This window comes from Oncorhynchus tshawytscha, linkage group LG08 (genome assembly GCF_018296145.1).
Source record: "Oncorhynchus tshawytscha isolate Ot180627B linkage group LG08, Otsh_v2.0, whole genome shotgun sequence".
NCBI classification, from domain to species: domain Eukaryota; kingdom Metazoa; phylum Chordata; class Actinopteri; order Salmoniformes; family Salmonidae; genus Oncorhynchus; species Oncorhynchus tshawytscha.
This window is the reverse complement of record NC_056436.1, coordinates 6351951-6376466: the sequence shown is the minus strand read 5'-3', so window position 1 is coordinate 6376466 and position 24516 is coordinate 6351951. Positions and strand designations below refer to the sequence as shown.

Here is a 24516-nt window from a genome sequence, read left to right as displayed (position 1 = left end):
ACAGTACGCTGTTACAGTACGGTGTTCTACTACAGTACGGTGTTACAGTACGCTGTTGCCTTTGTTCTACTACGGTACATCTGAGATCCAGTGAGTCAGAGACCGAGAGAAGCAGTTTGCTGGCTGGGCTGGAATACAGTTGAATGTGACAGAAAGGTAGGAATACAGTTGAATGGGACAGAAGGGTAGGAATACAGTTGAATGGGACAGAACGGTTAGGAATACAGTTGAATGGGACAGAACGGTTAGGAATACAGTTGAATGGGACAGAAATGTTAGGAATACAGTTGAATGGGACAGAACGGTTAGGAATACAGTTGAATGGGACAGAAATGTTAGGAATACAGTTGAATGTGACAGAAAGGTTAGGAATACAGTTGAATGGGACAGAAGGTTAGGAATACAGTTGAATGGGACAGAAGGTTAGGAATACAGTTGAATGGGACAGAAATGTTAGGAATACAGTTGAATGGGACAGAAGGTTAGGAATACAGTTGAATGGGACAGAAGGTTAGGAATACAGTTGAATGGGACAGAAATGTTAGGAATACAGTTGAATGGGACAGAACGGTTAGGAATACAGTTGAATGTGACAGAAAGGTTAGGAATACAGTTGAATGTGACAGAAAGGTTAGGAATACAGTTGAATGGGACAGAACGGTTAGGAATACAGTTGAATGGGACAGAAATGTTAGGAATACAGTTGAATGGGACAGAACGGTTAGGAATACAGTTGAATGGGACAGAAATGTTAGGAATACAGTTGAATGCGACAGAAAGGTTAGGAATACAGTTGAATGGGACAGAAGGTTAGGAATACAGTTGAATGGGACAGAAGGGTAGGAATACAGTTGAATGGGACAGAACGGTTAGGAATACAGTTGAATGTGACAGAAAGGTTAGGAATACAGTTGAATGTGACAAAGGTTAGGAATACAGTTGAATGGGACAGAACGGTTAGGAATACAGTTGAATGTGACAGAAAGGTTAGGAATACAGTTGAATGTGACAAAGGTTAGGAATACAGTTGAATGGGACAGAATGGTTAGGAATACAGTTGAATGGGACAGAAATGTTAGGAATACAATTGAATGGGACAGAAATGTTAGGAATACAATTGAATGGGACAGAACGGTTAGGAATACAATTGAATGTGACAGAAAGGTTAGGAATACGGTTGAATGTGACAGAACGGTTAGGAATACGGTTGAATATCACAGAAAGGTGCTACAGCCCAGTTCAGTTTTCCAACCTGACACTCAATGGTTTCCACCAATACTTTCTCCTGCCTGGAGCCCAGGAGACTTTTTTTTTTCAAATTTTAGGAGGATGAGTTTTGTGTGAATGGGATGAGTACTGTCCTGTAAAATGCTTTTCAAGTTTTAGGAGGATGAGTTTTGTGTGAATGGGATGAGTACTGTCCTGTAAAATGCTTTTCAAGTTTTAGGAGGATGAGTTTTGTGTGAATGGGATGAGTACTGTCCTGTAAAATGCTTTTTCAAGTTTTAGGAGGATGTGTTTTGTGTGCAGGTTGGAGGCTGATTCTTGATCTGTACCAATTATTCTTCCCGTTGTCTTAATCAAGCGTTGAATCTTGACTTGGTCTTGGACTCGCATGTTTCCAGACACTCATAACAGACCAAAGGACAGCACGCTCTGCAGGACAGATTTATACAACATATCAGACCAAAGGACAGCACGCTCTGCCGGACAGATTTATACAACATAACAGACCAAAGGACAGCACGCTCTGCCGGACAGATTTATACAACATAACAGACCAAAGGACAGCACGCTCTGCCGGACAGATTTATACAACATAACAGACCAAAGGACAGCACGCTCTGCCGGACAGATTTATACAACATAACAGACCAAAGGACAGCACGCTCTGCCGGACAGATTTATACAACATATCAGACCAAAGGACAGCACGCTCTGCAGGACAGATTTATACAACATATCAGACCAAAGGACAGCACGCTCTGCCGGACAGATTTATACAACATATCAGACCAAAGGACAGCACGCTCTGCCGGACAGATTTATACAACATATCAGACCAAAGGACAGCACGCTCTGCAGGACAGATTTATACAACATATCAGACCAAAGGACAGCACGCTCTGCAGGACAGATTTATACAACATATCAGACCAAAGGACAGCACGCTCTGCAGGACAGATTTATACAACATATCAGACCAAAGGACAGCACGCTCTGCCGGACAGATTTATACAACATATCAGACCAAAGGACAGCACGCTCTGCCGGACAGATTTATACAAATATCAGACCAAAGGACAGCACGCTCTGCAGGACAGATTTATACAACATATCAGACCAAAGGACAGCACGCTCTGCAGGACAGATTTATACAACATATCAGACCAAAGGACAGCACGCTCTGCAGGACAGATTTATACAACATATCAGACCAAAGGACAGCACGCTCTGCCGGACAGATTTATACAACATATCAGACCAAAGGACAGCACGCTCTGCCGGACAGATTTATACAACATAACAGACCAAAGGACAGCACGCTCTGCCGGACAGATTTATACAACATATCAGACCAAAGGACAGCACGCTCTGCAGGACAGATTTACACAAAATATCAGACCAAAGGACAGCACGCTCTGCAGGGAGGCTTGATCTAGGTGGAAGAAACCCACAACAGAGGTGTCATCGGCTTATTTAAAGAATTTGTAGACTGCGTCAGAGGCTTGACAATCGTTTGCGTACAGTATCGGTGAAAGTACGCAATGTTTGTCACTACACTACAGTGACAGGGTGCAGTATTCTGTTTGTCCCTACACTACAGTGACAGGGTGCAGTATTCTGTTTGTCCCTACAGTGACAGGGTGCAGTATTCTGTTTGTCCCTACACTACAGTGACAGGGTGCAGTATTCTGTTTGTCCCTACACTACAGTGACAGGGTGCAGTATTCTGTTTGTCCCTACACTACAGTGACAGGGTGCAGTATTCTGTTTGTCCCTACAGTGACAGGGTGCAGTATTCTGTTTGTCACTACAGTGACAGGGTGCAGTATTCTGTTTGTCCCTACAGTGACAGGGTGCAGTATTCTGTTTGTCCCTACACTACAGTGACAGGGTGCAGTATTCTGTTTGTCCCTACAGTGACAGGGTGCAGTATTCTGTTTGTCCCTACACTACAGTGACAGGGTGCAGTATTCTGTTTGTCCCTACACTACAGTGACAGGGTGCAGTATTCTGTTTGTCCCTACACTACAGTGACAGGGTGCAGTATTCTGTTTGTCCCTACACTACAGTGACAGGGTGCAGTATTCTGTTTGTCCCTACACTACAGTGACAGGGTGCAGTATTCTGTTTGTCCCTACACTACAGTGACAGGGTGCAGTATTCTGTTTGTCCCTACACTACAGTGACAGGGTGCAGTATTCTGTTTGTCCCTACACTACAGTGACAGGGTGCAGTATTCTGTTTGTCCCTACACTACAGTGACAGGGTGCAGTATTCTGTTTGTCCCTACACTACAGTGACAGGGTGCAGTATTCTGTTTGTCCCTACACTACAGTGACAGGGTGCAGTTTTCTGTTTGTCCCTACACTACAGTGACAGGGTGCAGTATTCTGTTTGTCCCTACAGTGACAGGGTGCAGTATTCTGTTTGTCCCTACACTACAGTGACAGGGTGCAGTATTCTGTTTGTCCCTACACTACAGTGACAGGGTGCAGTATTCTGTTTGTCACTACACTACAGTGACAGGGTGCAGTATTCTGTTTGTCACTACACTACAGTGACAGGGTGCAGTATTCTGTTTGTCCCTACACTACAGTGACAGGGTGCAGTATTCTGTTTGTCCCTACAGTGACAGGGTGCAGTATTCTGTTTGTCCCTATACTACAGTGACAGGGTGCAGTATTCTGTTTGTCCCTACAGTGACAGGGTGCAGTATTCTGTTTGTCCCTACACTACAGTGACAGGGTGCAGTATTATGTTTGTCACTACACTACAGTGACAGGGTGCAGTATACTGTTTGTCCTTACACTACAGTGACAGGGTGCAGTGTGGACTACTAGGAGTCATGGTTACTCTTCCTGCCTCCTGTTTCCTTTCCTCTGGTGACACACACACACCATGACAAATGTACATTATTTACTAATCCATCTGGTTTCTTCTGGTGCCTATGAGCAGACCCTTGGGTTTATCTTCTATTCGAAATGATTTCAAATACTGTTGCTGTGCTTGTCTGGTGCAATGGAACCCACAGAAACCCTGCCCACCTGGCCAATCCAGGCAGGCTAATGTCAAATGAAATGTATTTATAAAGCCCTTCTTACATCAGCTGATATCTCAAAGTGCTGTACAGAAACCCAGTCTAAAACCCCAAACAGCAAGCAATGCAGGTGTAGAAGCACGGTGGCCAGGAAAAACCCCTAGAAAGGGAGGAACCTAGAGGGGTGGCCAGTCCTCTTCTGGCTGTGTCTGGTGGAGATTATAACAGAACATGGCGGGGGCGGCAGGGTAGCCTAGTGGTTAGAGCGTTGGACTAGTGACCAGAAGGTTGCAAGTTCAAATCCCCGAGCTGACAAGGTACAAATCTGTCGTTCTGCCCCTGAACAGGCAGTTAACCCACTGTTCCTAGGCCGTCATTGAAAATAAGAATTTGTTTTTAATTGACTTGCCTAGTTAAATAAAGGTAAAATAAAAGATGACCAGCATGGTCAAATAATAATAATCACAGTGGTTGTCGAGGGTGCAACAAGTTAGCACCTCAGGAGTAAATGTCAGTTGGCTTTTCATAGCCGATCATTCAGAGTATCTCTACCGCTCCTGCTGTCACTAGAGAGTTGAAAACAGCAGGTCTGGGACAGGTAACAGGTCAGGGTTCCATAGCCGCAGACAGAATAGTTGAAACTGGAGCAGCAGCATGGCGAGGTGGACTGGGGACAGCAAGGAGTCAACATGCCAGGCAGTCCTGAGGCATGGTCCAAAGCAAGTATTTGAAAGGTTTCAAATACTATTTGAACCCAGGGTTGCCTCAGAGGGACACGTTTGGCTTCCTGGTATCATAAGGAGCTCGAGGACTGCAGGATAAATTGGCTACACTGAACGCTGAACTATTTTATTTCCTGCCTCAGATAGTCTGCCAATATATCTGCATTCCCTCTTCGTGTGTGTGTGTGTCAGACAGAGCGAGCGAGAGTCAGAGGGTTTGTACTTAGATGGTTTAAGTGAATGTATTGTACTAATATGGAGCTGGCAGAGAGGCAGGAAACTCTGAACTGACAGGGGTGAATAGGGAAGGAGGGAGACCGGGAGGGAGTGATGGGATTGGGAAGGACAGAGGGAGTGATTTTATTTTTACCTTTATTTAACTAGGCAAGTCAGTTAGGAACAAATTATTATTTTAGGAACAGTGGGTTAACTGCCTGTTCAGGGGCAGAACGACAGATTTGTACCTTGTCAGCTCGGGGGTTTGAACTTGCAACCTTCCGGTTACTAGTCCAACGCTCTAACCACTAGGCTACCCTGCCGCCCCAATTAGGATTGGGAAGGAGAGAGACAGGGATGGAGGGAGGGATAGGATTGGGAAGGAGAGAGACAGGGAGGGAGGGATGGGATTGGGAAGGAGAGGGATGGGGGAGGGATGGGATTGGGAAGGAGAGACAGGGGGTTTGAACTTGCAGGGGTTTGAACTTGCAACCTTCCGGTTACTAGTCCAACGCTCTAACCACTAGGCTACCCTGCCGCCCCAATTAGGATTGGGAAGGAGAGAGACAGGGATGGAGGGATAGGATTGGGAAGGAGAGAGACAGGGAGGGAGGGATGGGATTGGGAAGGAGAGGGATGGGGGAGGGATGGGATTGGGAAGGAGAGAGACAGGGATGGAGGGATGGGATTGGGAAGGAGAGAGACAGGGATGGAGGGAGGGATGGGATTGGGAAGGGGAGAGACAGGGATGGGGGAGGGACAGAGGGAGGGATGGGATTGGGAAGGGGAGAGACGGGGATGGAGGGATGGGATTGGGAAGGAGAGAGACAGGGAGGGAGGGATGGGATTGGGAAGGGGAAAGACAGGGATGGGGGAGGGACAGAGGGAGTGATGGGTTTGGGAAGGGGAGAGACAGGGATGGGGGAGGGACAGAGGGAGGGATGGGATTGGGAAGGAGAGAGACAGGGATGGGGGAGGGATGTGATTGGGAAGGAGAGACAGGGATGGAGGGAGGGATGGGATTGGGAAGGGGAGAGACGGGGATGGGAAGGGGAGAGACAGGGATGGGGGAGGGATGGAGGGAGTGATGGGTTTGGGAAGGGGAGAGACAGGGATGGGGGAGGGACAGAGGGAGGGATGGGATTGGGAAGGAGAGAGACAGGGATGGGGGAGGGATGTGATTGGGAAGGAGAGAGACAGGGATGGAGGGAGGGATGGGATTGGGAAGGAGAGAGACCGGGATGGAGGGAGGGATGGGATTGGGAAGGAGAGAGACAGGGATGGAGGGAGGGATGGGATTGGGAAGGAGAGAGACAGGGATGGAGGGAGGGATGGGATTGGGAAGGAGAGAGACAGGGATGGAGGGAGGGATGGGATTGGGAAGGAGAGAGACAGGGATGGAGGGAGGGATGGGATTGGGAAGGAGAGAGACCGGGATGGAGGGAGGGATGGGATTGGGAAGGAGAGAGACAGGGATGGAGGGAGGGATGGGATTGGGAAGGAGAGAGACAGGGATGGAGGGAGGGATGGGATTGGGAAGGAGAGAGACAGGGATGGAGGGAGGGATGGGATTGGGAAGGAGAGAGACAGGGATGGTGGGAGGGACAGAGGGAGTGATGGGATTGGGAAGGAGAGAGATGGGGATGGAGGGAGGGATGGGATTGGGAAGAAGAGAGGAGTAGAGCAGTGGAGAAGAGAGAGAACATAGACAGAGCGATATGGGGGAAACATTGAAGGAAACTACGGGCTATAAACCTGACATGTTGTTGACTATTTTAGAATGTCTTGGCTGGGTACAACAACCAAAAAGCAGCTGGGTCATTCCATGTCATTTCAGCAAGCCATGTTCTGGAATCGTTTCTGTAGTTAGAAACGGATAAGATTAGCATTTCTGAAACATTATTTTATTAATTTAATCTCTGCAAATGTAAGCTAATTGATTGCACCATGAATTGGCCATTTTTTTTATTTATAGGATTCATTTAATCTTCAATAAATATAGTACCTAACATCCAATTTGCACCATAATTCTTCCTAAAAATGAGTCAAAAAATGGTCAAAAGCCACCCACGGACCCCACACACCCCAACAAAACAGTACACAGTATCAGTTCTCTATGTTTGACAAGTAGTTTAAAGATGTGGTTTGGAGTATCGCTTCTTCATACTATGTAAGGTATTCTCTGTGAATTAGGCGATTTTTTTTTTTTTTTTTTTTTTTTTTTCTCCCTGTTCAGAGAAATTAGTAATTGAAGTTGCTTGCATTATTTACCATAAAGTAGTGTGATAGTACCAGGTTTTGACTACTAGATGCCGCTGTTCCTGCTATATCACCACAATATTTGTATTAATTTTGCTGGTCTCTTGTGTTTATTAAATAGATCACAACATTTCCTTTGCAACTTTGGGCAGAAAACAAATAGCCAGTCCTCCATGAAATCAATTCAGTTTGTCCTTGTCTTAGCAACTTAGTGCTTCAAACATGAGAGGGCTATCCATGTGGTGCAATTGTCATATGAAGGGGTTTCCTACAAGCCCAAAACCTTTGAAGAAGAAATGGGCTTAGTGACTAAAATGTTGTGGTAACCCTAATAAAAGAATGCAATTAGAAACCATTGCGTGGCAGTTGTATGGTTTTCAATAAAATGATCAGAATTTTTTAAATATCTAGTGTGATTTAGTGACATTTACCATTAAACCCAACCCAATACCATTTATCTTTGCAAAACACTATATAGTGTACAACGTTTGAGTACTTCTATCATTGAAAGACCATTAGCAAACGTAACATTGAAACCATTAGGAATGCTGTTGCCTAATGGTTTGCTTGTTGACCAGGAACTAATCCAGGCCTTTATAAACGACAGACACGGGGGTCATTTTCCTGGACTCGTTTATTTTTAATGTATTTTATTTAACCCTTTAACTCATTAAGCCTATGAGAAGGACAAACTGAAGTGCTTTCATTGTGAGGATGACTGCACAATACATTTGTTTTTAATCATAAGCAAAAGCTTTTTATTTTTTTAATATATATTTTTTTTACCCAAAGTTTAAAATGAAAAGTGATCCATTTAAGAAACACAAGAGACAAGCAAATTGATAAAAGTATCAGGAACAGCAGCATCTAGTGGGCAAAACCTGGTACTTTCACACAACTTTATAGTAAATAATGCAAGTGACTCTGGGTAATTTCTCAGAACAGGGAGAAAAAAACATGATGAAGAAGCAAAACAGGGTAGTGGGGGGGGTGAGAGAAGGGGAGAAAACAGGGTAGTGGGGGGAGGAGGAGAAGAAGAGAACAGGGTAGGAATGGGGGGAGAAGTCAGGGTAGGAATGGGAGGGAGAAGTCGGTAGGAAGGGGGTGAGAAGTCAGGGTAGGAAGGGGGAGAAGTCAGGGTAGGAAGGGGGAGAAGTCAGGGTAGGAAGGGGGAGTCAGGGTAGGAAGGGGGAGAAGTCAGGGTAGGAAGGGGGAGAAGTCAGGGTAGGAAGGGGGAGAAGTCAGGGTAGGAAGGGGGGAGTCAGGGCGGGACACATGGTAGGAAGGGGGAGAATTCAGGGCAGGACACATGGTAGGAAGGGGGTGGGAGGAGAAGGCAGGGCAGGACACATGGTAGGAAGGGGGTGGGAGGAGAAGGCAGGGGCGGGACACATGGTAGGAAGGGGGTGGGAGGAGAAGGCAGGGCGGGACACATGGTAGGAAGGGGGTGGGAGGAGAAGGCAGGGCGGGACACATGGTAGGAAGGGGGTGGGAGGAGAAGGCAGGGCGGGACACATGGTAGGAAGGGGGTGGGAGGAGAAGGCAGGGCGGGACACATGGTAGGAAGGGGGTGGGAGGAGAAGGCAGGGCGGGACACATGGTAGGAAGAGGGGGAAGGAGGGGGGAGATTTATGGCCTTGATGTCCTGCTGGATAATGCTTCTACTGTTAAACTGTTGTAGTATAAACAAAACACGCTCTAAAACTAGGGTCATCGAAAGATCCAGATGCTTTTCCTAATTCCTGTGCTTTTTGCTTCTGTTGTATGTTGTGCCTTCAGACCGCAGACAGACAACATGAAAAAGTCCTAGGTCCTGCATAGCATCTCGTCTAGTGCCTGGCTTCTTACTTAGTTACTCCTCTGCTCCCTGTGGAGCACGAGGCCTCAACCAGCCCAGCTGGACTATCCTTCCTGTAACGACTGTAGCCTCAGAACAGGAGAGCCCTGACCACAACACTCAGTCATGTGATCGTGAGGATGGCTGCCAGGCCAGAGATGATATGTTATGGGTTAGTGCTGCAAAGTGCTTGAATGAGCTGGAGAGAGAGAGAGAGAGAGGGAGATCTGGAGAGAGGGAGAGATCTGGAGAGAGGGAGAGATCTGGAGAGAGGGAGAGATCTGGAGAGAGGGAGAGAGATCTGGAGAGAGAGAGAGATCTGGAGAGAGAGAGAGATCTGGAGAGAGAGAGAGATCTGGAGAGAGAGAGAGATCTGGAGAGAGAGAGATCTGGAGAGAGAGAGAGATCTGGAGAGAGAGAGATCTGGAGAGAGAGAGCCGGAGAGAGAGAGCCGGAGAGAGAGAGCCGGGGAGAGGGAGCCGGTGAGAGGGAGAGGGAGCCGGTGAGAAGGAGAGGGAGCCGGTGAGAGGGAGAGAGAGCTGGAGAGAGGGAGAGAGAGCTGGAGAGAGGGAGAGAGAGCTGGAGAGAGGGAGAGAGAGCTGGAGAGAGGGAGAGAGAGCTGGTGAGAGGGAGAGAGAGCTGGTGAGAGGGAGAGAGAGCTGGTGAGAGGGAGAGAGAGCTGGTGAGAGGGAGAGAGAGCTGGTGAGAGGGAGAGAGAGCTGGAGAGAGAGCTGGTGAGAGGGAGAGAGAGCTGGTGAGAGGGAGAGAGTGAGCTAGAGAGCTGGAGAGAGAGCTGGAGAGAGCTGGTGAGAGGGAGAGAGAGCTAGGGAGAGAGAGCTGGAGAGAGAGAGAGGGAGTTTCACAAAGAGGGCGGGGTTTCACTAAGAGGGAGGGCCTGGGTTTCACAAAGAGGGCACGTTTTCATTAAGAGGGCGGGCCGGGTTTTCACTAAGAGGGCGGGCCGGGTTTTCACTAAGAGGGCGGGTTTTCACTAAGAGGGCGGGTTTTCACGAAGAGGGCGGGCCGGGGTTTCACGAAGAGGGCGGGTTTTCACTAAGAGGGCGGGTTTTCACTAAGAGGGCGGGCCGGGGTTTCACGAAGAGGGCGGGCCGGGGTTTCACGAAGAGGGCTGGGCCGGGGTTTCACGAAGAGGGCGGGCCGGGGTTTCACGAAGAGGGCGGGCCGGGGTTTCACAAAGAGGGCTGGGCCGGGGTTTCACGAAGAGGGCTGGGCCGGGGTTTCACGAAGAGGGCTGGGCCGGGGTTTCACGAAGAGGGCGGGCCGGGGTTTCACTAAGAGGGCGGGCCGGGGTTTCACTAAGAGGGCTGGGCCGGGGTTTCACGAAGAGGGCTGGGCCGGGGTTTCACGAAGAGGGCTGGGCCGGGGTTTCACGAAGAGGGCGGGCCGGGGTTTCACTAAGAGGGCGGACGGGGTTTCACTAAGAGGGCGGGCCGGGGTTTCACTAAGAGGGCGGGCCGGGGTTTCACTAAGAGGGCGGGCCGGGGTTTCACTAAGAGGGCGGGCCGGGGTTTCACTAAGAGGGCGGGCCGGGGTTTCACTAAGAGGGCGGGCCGGGGTTTCACTAAGAGGGCGGGCCGGGGTTTCACTAAGAGGGCTGGGCCGGGGTTTCACGAAGAGGGCGGGGTTTCACTAAGAGGGCTGGGCCGGGGTTTCACTAAGAGGGCGGGCCGGGGTTTCACTAAGAGGCCGGGGTTTCACTAAGAGGGCGGGCCGGGGTTTCACTAAGAGGGCGGGGTTTCACTAAGAGGGCGGGCCGGGGTTTCACTAAGAGGGCGGGGTTTCACTAAGAGGGCTGGGCTCTCTCTGCTCTGCTCCAGTCCTGCCGGTCCTCCCTGCCCCTGGAGACTGGGGGAATGTGTGTGATTAACCCAGGTTCTCATAAAGATGGGTTCTCAGCAGGATGCATGGTGTTATGGCGGGCCCCGTGCTCATGCCAGCTCCCGTGCTCATGCCAGCTCCCGTTAGGTCTTTAGGCTGTCAAGCCAAAGGCTGAGGAAAGGAGGGAGGGAAAGAGGCAGGAAGGGATAGAGGGAGGGAGGGGGAGGGAGAGAGAAAGAAAGAGGGAGAAGGAGGGAGAGCAAGAGTGAAGGGATGAAGGGGGAGAGAGAGGGAGGGAGGGGGAGTGAGAGAGGGAGACTGAGGGAGAGCGAAGGGATAGAGGGAGAGTGAGGGAGAGCGAGAGCGAAGGGATAGAGAGAGAGAGAGAGAGGGAGGGAGAGACGGGAAGGAGAGAGAGTGAGAGGGAGGAAGGGAGAGAGGGACGGGAAGGAGAGAGAGTGAGGCAGGGGGAGGGAGAGCCCAGATGTTTCCTATCATCAGGTGGTTATGCTAGTAACATGGAATGGTCTGGATCTGCTTCTGCCACTAGAACACACAGGCACTCTGTACTACTGTGTTCTATTTAAGGGATGATGCCCTCCAAGCCGGCGTTGGGAGGGTATGAGTGTTGTTAGGCCCGAGACAAATATATCCTCCAAACAACGGATTCGAGGACATTTTCACTTTTACACAACGGGTTACTAACATATTCAAATAATGATTGACATATTTTTATTCAAAAAAATTGTATTTTGATTAATTTATTCATACTATTTCATCCTTTCACAAGATATAGTCCCGACACAAATCTAGAATTGCTAGAGACGTGACCCAATTTTTTGTTGTTCTGTATCTATATGGACTCGACCCAAGTCGTTCATTCTAAATGTTCCATTGCACTCGACCCAAGTCGTTCATTCTAAATGTTCCATTGCACTCGACCCAAGTCGTTCATTCTAAATGTTCCATTGCACTCGACCCAAGTCGTTCATTCTAAATGTTCCATTGCCATACTGGCTGGCAACGTTGATTTCCCTTGCTTGCTCGCTAGCCAACTACGGCTAACTTAGTCACGACAAAACATGCAGCCAGAATAACAGCAAAGTAGCTGCATTTGCATTTGTTGAAGCTGTTTTCTAGAGACATTTATTTGGATCCATAACAATGAGCTAATGAGGCCCGGTTTCACCTGGCAGAGAGAATGTGCTCTCTCGTCAGGACACTTGTTCAGAGGAGCTAGCCAACAACACAGCTAACACACTCACTTCAAACTGGAGCTGGAAACACTGCAAACTAGCTGCGTTTTGTTTGACTCGTTTAAAATGTTTTTTTGTTTGTTTGGTGTATATATCCATAAAAATGATGCCAGCTGATTCATGATTTTGACTGGCTGAGAAACGCTGCCTGTCTGTTTCATCCCGACTCCGACACGTTCATTACTATGGGACAGATAGAGATCGAATTTGAATATTGAAACAATTTTGCAAATGTCAGAGAGACAGACAGAAAGGTTTATACAACTCTCCGCTGTTGAAAACTAAATGTTAGTCTAAAAGAAATGTGAGATGATGTCTCGATGCTTTTAATAGTGGAGATCATGTTTATAACATCCCTGCCTGGGCTGATGAAACAGTGGATCGCACAATCAGATGGAACAGATTAAACGGGCATTTTAACGCAATAGATTTAGTGGGTGGCAACTTGAGGAATAGACACCGGCTGGAATGCGGTTTTAACTAATCAGCATTCAGGATTAGACCCACCTGTTGTATAATCTATTTGATTGTCTTCTACTGTGTTCTATTCTATTGTCTTCTACTGTGTTCTAATCTATTGTCTTGTACTGTGTTCTATTCTATTGTCTTCTACTACTTTGATTTGATTTACTGTGTTCTATTCTATTGTCTTCTACTGTGTTCTATTCTATTGTCTTCTACTGTGTTCTATTCGATTGTCTTCTGTGTTCTATTCTATTGTTTTCTGAGTTCTATTCTATTGTTCTCTACTTTGTAGAGATTATATATTATATTATATTATATTGTTCTCTGCTGTGTTCTATTGTAATATAATATTATATTGTTCTCTACTGTATTATATTCTATTATATTGTTCTCTACTGTGTTCTATTCTATTGATCTCTACTGTATTATATTCTATTGTTCTCTACTGTGTTCAATTCTATTCTACTGTTATATTTTATTGTTCTCTACTGTGTTCTATTTTGTTGTTCTCTACTGTGTTCTCTTCTATTAACTACTGTGTTCTATTCTATTGTTCTATGCTATTCTATTGTTCTCTACCGTGTTCTATTAAAATCAAATCAAATGTATTTATATAGCCCTTCGTACATCAGCTGATATCTCAAAGTGCTGTACAGAAACCCAGCCTAAAACCCCAAATAGCAAGCAATGCAGGTGTAAAAGCACGGTGGCTAGGAAAAACTCCCTAGAAAGGCTGAAACCTAGAGAGGAACCAGGCTATGAGGGGTGGCCAGTCCTCTTCTGGCTGTGCCGGGTGGAGATTATAACAGAACATGGCCAAGATGTTCAAATGTTCATAAATGACCAGCATGTTCAAATAATAAAAATCACAGGCAGAACAGTTGAAACTGGAGCAGCAGCACAGTCAGGAGGACTGGGGACAGCAAGGAGTCATCATGTCAGGCATGGTCCTAGGGCTCAGGTCTCCGAGAGAGAGAAAGAAAGAGAGAATTAGAGAGAGCATACTTAAATTCACACAGGACACCAGATAGGACAGGAGAAGTACTCCAGATATAACAAACTGACCCTAGCCCCCCGACACATAAACTACTGCAGCATAAATACTGGAGGCTGAGACAGGAGGGGTCAGGAGACACTGTGGTCCCATCCGATGACACCCCCGGACAGGGCCAAACAGGAAGGATATAACTCCACCCACTTTGCCAAAGCACATTCTATTCTATTGTTCTCTATTGTGTTCTATTCTATTGTTCTCTATTGTGTTCTATTATATTGTTCTCTACTGTGTTCTATTCTATTGTTCTCTACCGTGTTCTATTCTATTGTTCTCTACCGTGTTCTATTCTATTGTTCTCTACCGTGTTCTATTCTATTGTTCTCTACCGTGTTCTATTCTATTGTTCTCTACCGTGTTCTATTCCATATTCTTATCTTCACTATGCCTGCATCATAGTAACAAACACCATAGTAACTTCGCCATCCATGGTAACTACCACCCTGCTCCTTTCTTACTAACTGATGTCTGCTCCTGTCTCTCCTCTCCAGACGTTCACGGCCTGGTGCAACTCCCACCTGAGGAAAGCAGGAACGCAGATCGAGAACATCGAGGAGGACTTCAGAGACGGACTGAAACTCATGCTGCTGTTGGAGGTCATATCAGGTGAGGAGGAAAGGCCTGGTGCCCACGTGTATCTGTAATGGTGCCCACGTGTATCTGTAATGGTGCCCACGTGTCTCTCTAAGGGTGCCCACGTGTATCTGTAATGGTGCCCACGTGCATCTGTAATGGTGCCCACGTGTATCTGTAATGGTGCCCACGTGTATCTGTAATGGTGCCCACGTGTATCTGTAATGGTGCCCACGTGTCTCTCTAAGGGTGCCCACGTGTATCTGTAATGGTGCCCACGTGTATCTGTAATGGTGCCCACGTGTCTCTGTAATGGTGCCCACGTGTCTCTCGAAGGGTGCCCACGTGTCTCTCTAAGGGTGCCCACGTGTCTCTCTAAGGGTGCCCACGTGTCTCTCTAATGGTGCCCACGTGTCTCTCTAATGGTGCCCACGTGTCTCTCTAATGGTGCCCACGTGTCTCTCTAATGGTGCCCACGCGTGTGTCTCTAAGGGTGCCCACGTGTCTCTCTAAGGGTGCCCACGTGTCTCTCTAAGGGTGCCCACGTGTCTCTCTAAGGGTGCCCACGTGTATCTGTAATGGTGCCCACGTGTATCTGTAAGGGTGCCCACGTGTATCTGTAATGGTGCCCACGTGTATCTCTAATGGTGCCCACGTGTCTCTCTAAGGGTGCCTACGTGTATCTGTAATGGTGCCCACGTGTATCTGTAATGGTGCCCACGTGTATCTGTAATGGTGCCCACGTGTATCTGTAATGGTGCCCAAGTGTCTCTGTAATGGTGCCCACGTGTCTCTGTAATGGTGCCCACGTGTCTCTGTAATGGTGCCCACGTGTCTCTCTAAGGGTGCCCACGTGTATCTGTAATGGTGCCCACGTGCATCTGTAATGGTGCCCATGTGTATCTCTAATGGTGCCCACGTGTCTCTCTAATGGTGCCCACGTGTCTCTGTAATGGTGCCCACGTGTCTCTGTAATGGTGCCCACGTGTCTCTCTAAGGGTGCCCACGTGTATCTGTAATGGTGCCCACGTGCATCTGTAATGGTGCCCACGTGTATCTGTAATGGTGCCCACGTGTCTCTCTAAGGGTGCCCACGTGTATCTGTAATGGTGCCCACGTGCATCTGTAATGGTGCCCACGTGTATCTGTAATGGTGCCCACGTGCATCTGTAATGGTGCCCACGTGCATCTGTAATGGTGCCCACATATATCTGTAATGGTGCCCACGTGTATCTGTAATGGTGCCCACGTGTCTCTCTAAGGGTGCCCACGTGTCTCTCTAAGGGTGCCCACGTGTCTCTCTAAGGGTGCCCACGTGTCTCTAAGGGTGCCCACGTGTCTCTCTAAGGGTGCCCACGTGTCTCTCTAAGGGTGCCCACGTGTCTCTCTAAGGGTGCCCACGTGTCTCTCTAAGGGTGCCCACGTGTCTCTAAGGGTGCCCACGTGTCTCTAAGGGTGCCCACGTGTCTCTCTAAGGGTGCCCACGTGTCTCTCTAAGGGTGCCCACGTGTCTCTAAGGGTGCCCACGTGTCTCTCTAAGGGTGCCCACGTGTCTCTCTAAGGGTGCCCACGTGTCTCTCTAAGGGTGCCCACGTGTCTCTCTAAGGGTGCCCACGTGTCTCTCTAAGGGTGCCCACGTGTCTCTCTAATGGTGCCCACGTGTCTCTCTAATGGTGCCCACGTGTCTCTCTAAGGGTGCCCACGTGTCTCTCTAAGGGTGCCCACGTGTCTCTCTAAGGGTGCCCACGTGTCTCTCTAAGGGTGCCCACGTGTATCTGTAATGGTGCCCACGTGTCTCTGTAATGGTGCCCACGTGTCTCTGTACTGGTGCCCACGTGTCTCTCTAAGGGTGCCCACGTGTCTCTCTAAGGGTGCCCACGTGTCTCTCTAATGGTGCCCACGTGTCTCTCTAAGGGTGCCCACGTGTCTCTCTAAGGGTGCCCACGTGTCTCTCTAATGGTGCCCACGCGTGTGTCTCTAATGGTGCCCACGTGTCTCTCTAATGGTGCCCACGTGTATCTCTAATGGTGCCCACGTGTGTCTCCCACACCCTGTGACCATCGTTACCAGCGCCTCATTGTTTCTATGTCTGTGTTTGTTCGTGTTTTATTTGTTTATTCATTAAATGATTCACTCCCTGAACTAGCTTCCTGACTCCCAGCGCACACGTTGCATATACTTATTTCATAATACCCAATGCCCCTGTGTGAAAAAGTAATTACCCCATTACACTCAATAACTAGTTGCAATGACCGCAACCAACCGCTTCCTGTAGTTGTTGATGAGTCTCTCATGTTGCTGAGGAGACATTTTGTCCCACTCTTCAGAAGTGCTGTATCTCAGCAGATGGTTGGGGGTTTTCCACATGCCACAAAACTCTGGTATTTATCATCCTATAACTAGTTCTCCATTTTCTTTAAAAAAATAATGTTTTAAATGGTGAGCCAACATGTTTTACCGCCAAAACTCATTTTCTCATGGCTTTCTCTTGTCCCTCTGCAGCATGTAGTGAGCAATATGTTGGGACATATAGAATCGCAATACATATCGTATCGGCACTAACGTATGGTTGATAATATCGTTTCGTGAGGTCCCTGGCTATTCAGTACATATCGTATGGTGAGGTCCCTGGCTATTCAATACATATCGTATGGTGAGGTCCCTGACTATTCAGTACATATCGTATGGTGAGGTCCCTGACTATTCAGTACATATCGTATGGTGAGGTCCCTGACTATTCAGTACATATCGTATGGTGAGGTCCCCTGACTATTCAGTACATATCGTATGGTGAGGTCCCTGACTATTCAGTACATATCGTATGGTGAGGTCCCCTGACTATTCAGTACATATCGTATGGTGAGGTCCCTGACTATTCAATACATATCGTATGGTGAGGTCCCCTGACTATTCAATACATATCGTATGGTGAGGTCCCCTGACTATTCAATACATATCGTATGGTGAGGTCCCTGACTATTCAGTACATATCGTATGGTGAGGTCCCCTGACTATTCAATACATATCGTATGGTGAGGTCCCTGACTATTCAGTACATATCGTATGGTGAGGTCCCCTGACTATTCAATACATATCGTATGGTGAGGTCCCCTGGCTATTCAATACATATGGTGAGGTCCCTGACTATTCAATACATATGGTGAGGTCCCTGGCTATTCAATACATATCGTATGGTGAGGTCCCCTGGCTATTCAATACATATGGTGAGGTCCCCTGGCTATTCAATACATATGGTGAGGTCCCTGACTATTCAGTACATATGGTGAGGTCCCCTGACTATTCAGTACATATGGTGAGGTCCCCTGACTATTCAATACGTATCGTATGGTGAGGTCCCCTGACTATTCAATACATATCGTATGGTGAGGTCCCCTGACTATTCAATACATATCGTATGGTGAGGTCCCTGACTATTCAATACGTATCGTATGGTGAGGTCCCCTGACTATTCAATACATATGGTGAGGTCCCCTGACTATTCAGTACATATCGTATGGTGAGGTCCCCTGACTATTCAGTACATATCGTATGGTGAGGTCCCCTGACTATTCAATACATATCGTATGGTGAGGTCCCCTGACTATTCAATACATATGGTGAGGTCCCTGACTATTCAGTACATATCGTATGGTGAGGTCCCCTGACTATTCAATACGTATCGTATGGTGAGGTCCCTGACTATTCAGTACATATCGTATCGTGAGGTCCCCTGACTATTCAGTACATATCGTATGGTGAGGTCCCTGACTATTCAATACATATCGTATGGTGAGGTCCCCTGACTATTCAATACATATCGTATGGTGAGGTCCCCTGACTATTCAGTACATATCGTATGGTGATGTCCCCTGACTATTCAGTACATATCGTATGGTGAGGTCCCCTGACTATTCAGTACATATCGTATCGTGAGGTCCCCTGACTATTCAATACATATCGTATGGTGAGGTCCCTGGCTATTCAGTACATATCGTATGGTGAGGTCCCCTGACTATTCAGTACATATCGTATCGTGAGGTCCCCTGACTATTCAGTACATATCGTATGGTGAGGTCCCTGACTATTCAGTACATATCGTATGGTGAGGTCCCCTGACTATTCAATACATATCGTATGGTGAGGTCCCTGACTATTCAATACATATCGTATCGTGAGGTCCCTGACTATTCAGTACATATCGTATGGTGAGGTCCCTGGCTATTCAGTACATATCGTATGGTGAGGTCCCTGACTATTCAGTACATATCGTATGGTGAGGTCCCCTGACTATTCAATACATATCGTATGGTGAGGTCCCTGGCTATTCAGTACATATCGTATGGTGAGGTCCCTGACTATTCAGTACATATCGTATGGTGAGGTCCCCTGACTATTCAGTACATATCGTATCGTGAGGTCCCTGACTATTCAGTACATATCGTATGGTGAGGTCCCTGGCTATTCAGTACATATCGTATGGTGAGGTCCCTGACTATTCAGTACATATCGTATGGTGAGGTCCCCTGACTATTCAATACATATCGTATGGTGAGGTCCCTGACTATTCAGTACATATCGTATGGTGAGGTCCCCTGACTATTCAATACATATCGTATGGTGAGGTCCCTGACTATTCAATACATATCGTATGGTGAGGTCCCTGACTATTCAATACATATCGTATGGTGAGGTCCCTTGACTATTCAATACATATCGTATGGTGAGGTCCCTGACTATTCAATACATATCGTATGGTGAGGTCCCTGACTATTCAATACATATCGTATGGTGAGGTCCCTGACTATTCAATACATATCGTATGGTGAGGTCCCCTGACTATTCAGTACATATCGTATGGTGAGGTCCCCTGACTATTCAATACATATCGTATGGTGAGGTCCCCTGACTATTCAATACATATCGTATGGCGAGGTCCCTTGACTATTCAGTACATATCGTATGGTGAGGTCCCTGACTATTCAATACATATGGTGAGGTCCCTGACTATTCAATACATATCGTATGGTGAGGTCCCTGACTATTCAGTACATATGGTGAGGTCCCTGACTATTCAATACATATCGTATGGTGAGGTCCCTGACTATTCAGTACATATCGTGAGGTCCCTGACTATTCAGTACATATCGTATGGTGAGGTCCCTGACTATTCAATACATATCGTATGGTGAGGTTCCTGGCTATTCCCAGCCCTAGTATCTGTAGTTTCCTGTTCGATAGTGACCTCTAACCCCTGACCTCTGATTGTGTTTCCTGTCCAGGAGAGCGCTTGGCCAAACCAGAGAGAGGGAAGATGAGAGTTCACAAGATCTCCAACGTCAACAAAGCTCTCCACTACATCACCAGTAAAGGAGTCAAGCTGGTGTCCATCGGAGCTGAAGGTGGGTTCAACAATACCCTGGTCACTACTGACACTGACTGGACTGTAGTACACTAGGCTGTAGTACACTAGGCTGTAGTACACTAGACTGTGGTACACTAGACTGTGGTACACTAGACTGTGGTACACTAGACTGTGGTACACTAGACTGTAGTACACTAGACTGTAGTACTATGTAGTACCTTGTAGTACACTAGGCTGTAGTACACTGGACTGTAGTACTATGTAGTACACTGGACTGTAGTACTATGTAGTACACTGGACTGTAGTACTATGTAGTACACTAGTCTGTAGTACACTAGACTGTAGTACACTAGACTGTAGTACACTAGACTGTAGTACACTAGACTGTAGTACTATGTAGTACACTAGGCCGTAGTACACTAGACTGTAGTACACTAGACTGTAGTACACTAGACTGTAGTACCCTAGACTGTAGTACCCTAGACTGTAGTACCCTAGACTGTAGTACACTAGACTGTAGTACACTAGCCTCATTAGACCAGCCCCATCTCGCGAGTCCTGGTCAAAAGTAGTGTTATTTGGGACACATCCATGGCACCCTATTCCCTACATACTGTTGTACTCTGTAGCTCTGTTCCAGCCATTATTGCGAGCCGTTCTCCCCTCAGCAAGTGTCCAAATTGTTCCACAGGGATGCTTCCCACAGTTGTGTCAAGTTGTCTGGATGTCCTTTGGGTGGTGAACTATTCTTGATATACAGGAAACTGTTGAGGGTGGAAAAACCCAGCACCGTTGCAGTTCTTGACACAAACCGGTGCGCCTACTACCAAACCCCAGTCAAAGGCACTTCAATCTTTTGTCTTCCCCGTTCACCCTCTGAATGGCACACGAACACAACCCATGTCTCAATTTGTCTCAAGGTGTAAAGCTCCTTCTTTAACCACCCGTCTCCTCTCCTGGATTTAACAAGTGACATCAGTAAGGGATCATAGCTTTCACCAGGCCCTGCAGTTTACGTGATCCGGAGTTATCGGCTTAGACCACCCGAGGCCACGACATAACAGAATCCTATGGGACCTGGTCTAAAGTAGTGCACTTCATAGGGAATAGGAATAGAGTGTCATTTGGGACTGAACCGATATTCTAATTAGCTGAATAAACACCCAAAACAATGTCTGTTCTCTGACACCGTCTGCAACAAAAACTCTCTGGGATTTACTGTAGTTGGAAGCTGGTGTGTGTGTGTGTGTGTGTGTGTGTGTAGTAACGTGTGTGTGTGTGTGTGTGTGTAGTAACGTGTGTGTGTGTGTAATAACGTGTGTGTGTGTAATACCGAGGTGTGTGTGTGTGTGTAATAACGTGTGTGTGTGTAATACCGAGTTGTGTGTGTGTGTAATAACGTGTGTGTGTAATACCGAGGTGTGTGTGTGTGTGTGTGCGTGCGTGTGTGTGTGCGTGCGCATATGCTTGTGTTTTGTCTGTGGTGGTCACACATGACCGCATCCCTCAAAAGCAATGTTGGGCCCCTCAATCCTCCTCCTCCTCCCTTCCCCCCTCAGAACAGAAGCTGAGCTAAAGGGGTATGTTAACCACGGTTCTAGTTTAACTAACTTAACGTCGTGGTGAATGTAAACGTTGACAGTAGCGCTATAGGTTCTGGGGTTGTGTTCAGAAATATTGTTGCTATTTTTGTTATGTTTGTTCCTTATATAAATGACAAACCGGGGCGTAGGTTTAACTACTTTTAATGAACATATACTTCAGCTAGAAAACTCCATGTTTAGCCATGCAAGACATTCTTTAACCAACTCGCGCGCCCGCATAGCCTGCTGGGTAACATAGTCTAAATGTTACCCATGGGCGCAGTAATTGTAATTGTGGGCGCAGTTCCTGGCAGTGGCGGTGTAAAAGGGGCTGGGTTTTTGATGAATGTCGAGGCTTGGCCCCTCACTGACCAATCAGAACGTGCTCCATGGCTAAATATGTGGTTTCTTCACGTTTATTTTTACGGTCATCAACTCCAATTCGAATGTTAGTCCGTTATGGCCTAGTTCGTTAAATAGCCTAGACTGTAGTACACTAGACTGTAGTACACTCGACTGTAGTACACTCGACTGTAGTACACTCGACTGTAGTACACTCGACTGTAGTACACTAGACTGTAGTACACTCGACTGTAGTACACTCGACTGTAGTACTATGTAGTACAGCCATATTTGCTCAAATATTTAGAGTCCACATTGTTCTAATTGCCTTGCTTCAGTATAGAAATATGTTGTTAAACATGGGCTATAGCGTTCTCACTGATATAGGGGCTAGGTCTACTGTAAATTACAGTCTGGACATGGGCTATAGCGTTCTCACTGATATAGGGGCTAGGCCTACTGTAAATTACAGTCTGGACATGGGCTATAGCGTTCTCACTGATATAGGGGCTAGGTCTACTGTAAATTACAGTCTGGACATGGGCTATAGCGTTCTCACTGATATAGGGGCTAGGTCTACTGTAAATTACAGTCTGGACATGGGCTATAGCGTTCTCACTGATATAGGGGCTAGGCCTACTGTAAATTACAGTCTGGACATGGGCTATAGCGTTCTCACTGATATAGGGGCTAGGTCTACTGTAAATTACAGTCTGGACATGGGCTATAGCGTTCTCACTGATATAGGGGCTAGGCCTACTGTAAATTACAGTCTGGACATGGGCTATAGCGTTCTCACTGATATAGGGGCTAGGCCTACTGTAAATTACAGTCTGGACATGGGCTATAGCGTTCTCACTGATATAGGGGCTAGGTCTACTGTAAATTACAGTCTGGACATGGGCTATAGCGTTCTCACTGATATAGGGGCTAGGCCTACTGTAAATTACAGTCTGGACATGGGCTATAGCGTTCTCACTGATATAGGGGCTAGGTCTACTGTAAATTACAGTCTGGACATGGGCTATAGCGTTCTCACTGATATAGGGGCTAGGTCTACTGTAAATTACAGTCTGGACATGGGCTATAGCGTTCTCACTGATATAGGGGCTAGGCCTACTGTAAATTACAGTCTGGACGTGGGCTATAGCGTTCTCACTGATATAGGGGCTAGGCCTACTGTAAATTACAGTCTGGACGTGGGCTATAGCGTTCTCACTGATATAGGGGCTAGGTCTACTGTAAATTACAGTCTGGACATGGGCTATAGCGTTCTCACTGATATAGGGGCTAGGTCTACTGTAAATTACAGTCTGGACGTGGGCTATAGCGTTCTCACTGATATAGGGGCTAGGCCTACTGTAAATTACAGTCTGGACATGGGCTATAGCCTTCTCACTGATATAGGGGCTAGGCCTACTGTAAATTACAGTCTGGACATGGGCTATAGCGTTCTCACTGATATAGGGGCTAGGTCTACTGTAAATTACAGTCTGGACATGGGCTATAGCGTTCTCACTGATATAGGGGCTAGGTCTACTGTAAATTACAGTCTGGACATGGGCTATAGCGTTCTCACTGATATAGGGGCTAGGCCTACTGTAAATTACAGTCTGGACACGGGCATGCCAATCGTAGTCAATAAGCAAGATTATATTCACTAGGCTATTGATAAGGCCTTTTAAAGACAAGTGTATAATTAAGCAATAAGGCCCGAGGGGGTGTGGTATATGGCCAATATACCACGGCTAAGGGCTGTTGTTATTATGCACGACGCAATGCGGAGTGCCTGGACCCAGCCCTTAGCCGTGGTATATTGTAATGTATCACAACCCTCCCGCGGTGCCTCATTGCTATTATAAACTGGTTACCAATATAATTAGTAGTCAAACTAAATGTTTTATATATCAGACCGTATATGGTCTGATATACCACGGCTGTCAGCCAATCAGCATTCAGGGCTCGAATATAAATTGTATTATAAATTCCACTAAACAGGAAACAGCATGTATACTGTACACACACATGGTCCCTGTGTGTGTACAGTATAATACAGGCAAGACAACACACTATGGAGGGTTTTACTCACATCCACACTGATCACAGGAGCTGGATAAAGGTCCATTAGAAAGAGAGAACGGAGGAATGTCAACAACATTATACTGTTCACAGGAGTTGGATAAAGGTCCATTAGAAAGAGGCAGGCTTCTGTAACCACTTGGAGCCAGTGTTCCGGCTAGTTTGGTACCCTCTGAGCTGGCTTGGAGCCTGTGCTCCGGCTAGTTAGGTACCCTCTGAGCTGGCTTGGAGCCAGTGGAGCCTGTGTTCCGGCTAGTTTGGTACCCTCTGAGCTGGCTTGGAGCCTGTGTTCCGGCTAGTTTGGTACCCTCTGAGCTGGCTTGGAGCCTGTGCTCCGGCTAGTTAGGTACCCTCTGAGCTGGCTTGGAGCCAGTGGAGCCTGTGTTCCGGCTAGTTTGGTACCCTCTGAGCTGGCTTGGGGCCTGTGTTCCGGCTAGTTTGGTACCCTCTGAGCTGGCTTGGGGCCTGTGTTCCGGCTAGTTAGGTACCCTCTGAGCTGGCTTGGAGCCAGTGGAGCCTGTGTTCGGGCTAGTTTGGTACCCTCTGAGCTGGCTTGGGGCCTGTGTTCCGGCTAGTTTGGAACCCTCTGAGCTGGCTTGGGGCCTGTGTTCCGGCTAGTTTGGTACCCTCTGAGCTGGCTTGGGGCCTGTGTTCCGGCTAGTTAG

The 24516-nt window shown here is 47.4% G+C and overlaps 1 protein-coding gene across 3 annotated transcripts in view; it reads left to right on the top strand.

Annotated features, from left to right (window-relative positions):
* The window catches only part of LOC112247573 (alpha-actinin-1), a 131900-nt gene that overhangs the window by 42226 nt on the left and 65158 nt on the right, over positions 1 to 24516 (top strand). For all 3 annotated transcript variants that reach the window (XM_042325128.1, XM_042325130.1, XM_042325127.1), the window contains exons 2-3: positions 14404 to 14518; positions 19765 to 19884. In XM_042325128.1, coding sequence (XP_042181062.1) covers positions 14404 to 14518; positions 19765 to 19884 — 235 coding nt within the window. The remainder of the gene's footprint in view (positions 1 to 14403; positions 14519 to 19764; positions 19885 to 24516) is intronic.